The following is a 5655-nucleotide window of genomic DNA, read 5'->3' as shown; positions in this document are numbered from 1 at the left end:
TTTTTTTTTTTTTTTTTTTTTTTTTTTTTTTTTTTTTTTGTTGTTGTTGCTGTGTAGCGCTGGCCTTTGTGGCGATTTGTCTTATTTCATTATTTGTAATTAAAACTTTTTTTTCTGTTTTCTTTTTATCCTCATCAACATTATCTTCTTTTGTTTCTTTTTTTCTTAGTATATTTGTTGTATTTCTTGCTTTTTTTTTAGTTTTTATTTCTTTGTTTTTCTTCTTTTCTTTTTGTTTTATACGTTTACCTGAGGGAACGAATGGCATAATAAAAGCCAATTAAAACAAATTAGGTGAAACAGTATCGTCTTGTATCTGCGGTGTACATACACCTCAAACAAACGCAGGTGGAGCAGCGGAAACAGCAACATCAGCAGCAGCAGCACCAACAGCAGCAGCAGCAACCGCACTGACAGCAGCAGCAGCAGCAGCAGCAGCACTATCAGCAGCAACACGAACAGCATTGCAGCTCTAACTGGCTTTCTGTATCTGAACACAAAGAAATCAGGTGGGGCCCCTATAGCCTTTTCTCCTCGCTAGGATGTGTTTGTGAATAAGATATGTTTATAATAAAAATAAAATATGTTTAATAATAAAATATATTTGTATAAATATCTGTTTATTTATAATTTATGTTTGTTGTTAAGCTATGTTTCTTGCTGTGTGTGCGAATGGGGTGTATATGCAGTTTCTATTATTCCCTATAATAATATTCACGCTTTAATTATATTTTATTTTAATTTATTTAATTTTATTTTATTTTATTTTAATTTATTTTATTTTATTTTTGTTTATTAAGTCAAAAAGAAAAGACCCAAAGAAGAGAAAAATATCCTCGAGGCGTTTCCGAAAGCCTATGAGACAGGGGGAGTAACAACACCCCATGCCTGCTGCTGCTGCTGCTGCTGCTGCTGCTGTTGCTGCTGCTGCTGCTGCTGCTGCTGCTGCTGCTGCTGCATCTCTTCATCGCTTTCTTCATCCTCGCCGACAACAATTCCACCTACAGGGGTGTTGAGCCCGGGTGTAACTGCAGGTGTTTGTTTAATATATATATCAGCTGGGCCCTCATCGAAGGCCCCCCATACTGTCTCTATATTTTTTTCACTGGGGTTGCTGTTGCTGCTGCTGCTGCTGCTGCTAGCTTCTCCCGCCCCACCACCACTCGATCGGGTGCCTGTACACTCCGTGCTGTTAGCGCAAGAAGAAGCAGCATTGTTGCTGCTGCTATTTAAGCATTCTATATCAGCAAGAGGGTCACCCTCATAAAACAAATCTAACTCTCCCTGGCTCAGGGGCCTCCTACCCCCATCTATTCTCCCCATAAGAGTTGCTGCGTTTTCTTGTCTTATTACATCAGCAGAACAAATAGAACGGGGGGCCCCCCGTGTAGCTGATGGGCTATTGAGGTGCATGGGGGCCCCCTGATGGGGGCCCCGATGGGGGCCCCCCCTCTGTGGTGGCCGTACCCCAAGAGATAAGAAAGAACCCCTGAGGGCCTCCTCTTCTGTCTCGTATTGTCTTAGTGCTGAATCTGAATCTATAGAAGCAAATGCAGGCAGAGGCAAAGAACCACACAAACGAACAGAGCCCAAGTGAAAAGCAAGAGAGCTGCAAGGCCACTCTATACCCTGTGGGGCTGGGATCGAACGATCCCCATCACGATCCCGATCCCGGAGCTCGTTGGAGCCAGGCAGAATACTGCTGCTGCTGCTGCTGCTGCTGCTACATCCAGCAGCAGCAGCTGCTGCAGCTGCTGCTGCAGCAGCAGGGTTAGCTGCAGCAGCAACAGGGTCTGTCGGTGCTGAGAGTGCATGCAAGTAGTGTTCTGCAAACACGCGCATATCTTTCTGTGTTTCATCCTCCTCCTGCTGCTGCTGCTGCTGCTGCTGCTGCTGCTGCTGCTGCTGGGTTTCTACTGCTGCTATAAGAGCTCCATACATTCTCCCCATATCTCTCACTTCGTAGCTTCTATCAAACGCAGCAAGCTGCAGCAGATACCGCAGCAGCAGATCTAATCGAGGGAAATGTTCTTCGCTCTGTGCCCGTGAGGGGGGAGGAATCAGCCGTTTCAGCTCTCCCTGTTGTTTATAGGGTTCTGTATTGAGTGTATCTGCAGGGGGGCCCCCCCCCTCCCTGGGGGCCCCCCCCTCCCTGGGGGCCCCCCCCTCCCTGGGGGCCCCCCCCTGGGGGCCCCTCAATCTGTTTTGACGGTGAAAAGCCCATAGACGCATGCCGAGGAGGAGAATTTGCAGCTTAACCTCTTCTGCTTCATCTATGAATCCTCTGGCTAGCTGCCTGAGAGCATCAGCAGCAACCCAGGATACTTGGTAGTGGTATTTGCCTATAACCCAGATCAACGATGCTCTTGCTGCAGGAGAGAAAAGACGAGAAAGCTGAGCAGCTAAGTGTAATACAAGCCGAGACAGAGTCTCACTATCCTCCTCACTCTGTTTCTGTTGTACTAGGGTTCTTACTCCTACAACAGCCTCAGCAGCAACGCATGCAGAAGCAGAATCAAGAAGAGAAACAAACAAACGCATGCAAAATATCTGTGCTTGTTTATGTTCTAAAGCCAATAAAGTTAATACACGAAAAGTAGTAGCTGTAAGAGATTCATCACCAGCCCAGTGTACATACACCCGAAGCTCAGGCAGCAACACAGACAAACAAGAAGGGAAAGCTAAACCAAAACATTGTAATAAATAAAGTTTTTGTTGACGCACGGGGTGTGAATCAGATTGTTTAAGAAAAAATTCTCTTATATGCGGCTGAAACAAAAAAGGAAAAAGAGAAACAAAAGAAGTGATCACGCGCAGCAACGTTTCTTTGAAATCATTTGGGCAGGTGTACATACACCGCAGCAAAGGTAACACAACACAACCCCAACATGAAGGGGGAAACAAACACTGCACCGCAGCACTAGCAGACACAACAACAGCTACACTGTCGCTGCTCAGCAGCAACTCAAGGGCCCCATGAAACCTCTCGTAATCTTCAGGCACAGGCTTATACTGCTTCTTACCAACACCCCCCCCACACCCGTTAGATATATCACCCTGGGGGCCCCCCTGCATAGGGCCCCCATGAGGGGCCCCCTGGGGGCCCCCATGGGGCCCTCCGCCTTTCCCGACGTTCCGAGAGGCTAAGAAAGCGAGAGACGAGAGGCGGGGGCCCCCACCGGCGCCCCCACCGGGGCCCCCAGGGGGGCCCCCAGCGCTGCCGAGGTGAAGAGAGTGGTTTGTGTGGTCTGCAGCTTCACGCGGATATGAAGAGGTTTCCTGGGGGCCCTCATGGGGGCCCCCCTGGGGGCCCTTTTCTGCTGGTTCAGGTTGTTTAAAGAAACAGCGGCAGTACCTTGTAAGCAGATCAACAGCTACCACCTGGGGCCCCGGCTGCAGCAGAGGCAGATTGGTGACGAGCCGAGAGTAGAAAGGATGCAGCAGCGCCAAAGCCTCCTCCTGTGAGCAGCCCCCGCCTACCCTGCTGCTGCTGCTGCTGCAGGGGGGGGCCCCCGCATCAGAGACCTCACCCTCGGGGCCCCCATTGCTGACGCACGGCCCCTGCTGCTGCTGCTGCTGCTGCTGCTGCACCGGGGGGCCCCCTGATGCTGGGGCCCCCTCGAGAAGAGACTGAAAAAAGATGAGGCGAAAGGAGATCAAGGCAGCGCCTGATACCGCTAGCTCTCCGTCTCCTATAAGCTGCAGCAGCAATTCAACAATCTCTTCTCTTTGGTCTGTATCTAAGAAATAAATTTTTGCTGCTGCATGCGCTGCTGTTTTGCGTACGAGTGGAGATGTATCTGCTGCAGCACGCTTGAGGCTGTGCAGCAGCAGCTGTACAATCTCCAAAAGATATAAAGATGATAAAGACTTGAGAGCTGCTGCTCTCACCACATGCGCGCTGCTGTATAGATCTTTCTGATAGCAGTTTACAGAAAGCAGAGCCAAGTCTGGGTGTTCATGTGCATGCTGCACGAGGTATAGATACACCAGACGTTTGAGCTCGAAGTCAGGGGTAGATAGGTTCTTTAGTACGTCTGCAAAGAACAAAGAAGAGCCCGCATCAGCCCCAGGAGTGTATGTGCATGCAGCAGCAGCTTCTGCTGCTATTGCACGACGCAGGCCCACTAACTTCGTCTCCGTGCTGGGACTTGATAGCTGCTGCCGTATCTGGCTGGCCTGTATCTCCCCCTCTTTGAAATAGCTGCTTTCACTCGAGCTCACAAACTTCAGCAACGCACGAACACCCTCCGATGCTTTCTGCACCAGCGGCGCAGCTGCCGCCTGCGTCGCGCTCCGCACCTTGCCCACTTGCTCCATATCTTCAGCTCAGCTTTCAGCTGCGCTTCAGCGGGATCAAGGGCTGCAAGCAGCAACGCTGCAGCAGCGCTGCAGCAGCGCTGCAGCAGCGATGAAGCAATAGGTAAGAATATAAGAAAGCCCTATTGGAGGCCAGCAGGCCACCGCTTGCTAGCGGAGATACAGACGGAGAAGATACCCATGTATGTAGAGAGACGAAGAGTGCAGATAAAACAGAAAAAAGAAGAAGAAAGGGGAAACGAGGAGCCCCAGACAGTTTATGTACGATCCTGAATGCTCGCGTACGCCCACCGAGGCTACCTCTCAGTTGCTGCGAAACCTGCGGCTCTTCGTCGAATAAAATGACAGAAATCAGTGGAAAAGGTTTATTTATGCTTGCTTTCCTTTCAGGGATAAAAGCTAAACACGGGGCATCGCATTTAATAGGCGGATCCGTTGTCGTCTCAGTCACCTCTCGCTACACGAGAGCTCAGGATGACTGACCGCTTGAAGCCGCAGAGAATCCTCGGCCCTCAGGGTAAAGCATAAAGATAATGAATGGAAAACAAAGATTTCTACAATAAGAAGAGGATGTTTAATTGAATGGCGAGGAAGAAGAAGGCGAACAAGGATGCGTGGGATTACAACAGCGGCGCAGACAGCTCACCACCGACCCGCTGATTTGTCAGTAACCAAGAAAGCCAAAAGATGATCTTTTGGATCAAAAGATAGAGAATTACTTGTTTTATTTATAAAAACAAAAAACAAGAAAAACCGTTCATAATTCATCAACGATCGACCGACATTCAACACGAGTCGCAGCCCCCCGTCGACCGGAGAAGCGACCGGGCAGAAGAAATTCATGAATTGAAGTATTGAGAGAAAGCGCCGGTATCTGTGTTTTGTTTTCTCAATTTTTTGTTGTATTTGTTTAAAATTACACTTTATTATATGCTTGTCAGTACCCCGCAAACAAACTCCTCAACAGTTATACAAGGATTGCCTTCACAGCAGCCGCCGACGATGGCTGCCGGTCTCAGTCGCTGCATTCATCTTTTTTAGCTTTTTGTGTAGTTTTATGAATTAGTAAGAATATAAAAGAAAAGAAAAAGAGAAAAACACGGGATTCCTGGCCTCTTGAGCCTAATAGCCATAGATATTTTGGCTCTCGCTCACACAATAAGTTGTTTAGTGTTTATATAAACACAAGAAAATGTTAAACAAAAAAAACAGAAAAAAGCATTTGCACACACACATAAAGAAACAAGAACACCACAGAGCTTCATTGCACCCTTCACTGGTGCTGTAAACAATACGCTAATTATAATATATATATATATATATATATATATATAT

The 5655-nt window shown here is 48.0% G+C and overlaps 1 protein-coding gene across 1 annotated transcript; it reads right to left on the bottom strand.

Annotated features, from left to right (window-relative positions):
• Window positions 1–855: 855 nt before the first annotated feature.
• EMH_0042360 (adaptin N terminal region domain-containing protein, putative) lies at window positions 856–4320 on the bottom strand (the record flags this gene model as incomplete). The annotated part of the gene is made up of 2 exons (XM_013495730.1): window positions 856–2296; window positions 2858–4320. The coding sequence occupies 2 exons, from the start codon at window positions 4318–4320 to the stop codon at window positions 856–858; spliced, it is 2904 nt and encodes a 967-aa protein (XP_013351184.1).
• Between the last annotated feature and the right edge of the window lie 1335 nt (window positions 4321–5655).

This window comes from Eimeria mitis, genomic scaffold (assembly GCF_000499745.2).
Source record: "Eimeria mitis Houghton genomic scaffold, Emh_scaff1720, whole genome shotgun sequence".
Classification (NCBI taxonomy): domain Eukaryota; phylum Apicomplexa; class Conoidasida; order Eucoccidiorida; family Eimeriidae; genus Eimeria; species Eimeria mitis.
This window is presented reverse-complemented; position numbering and strand designations above follow the sequence as displayed.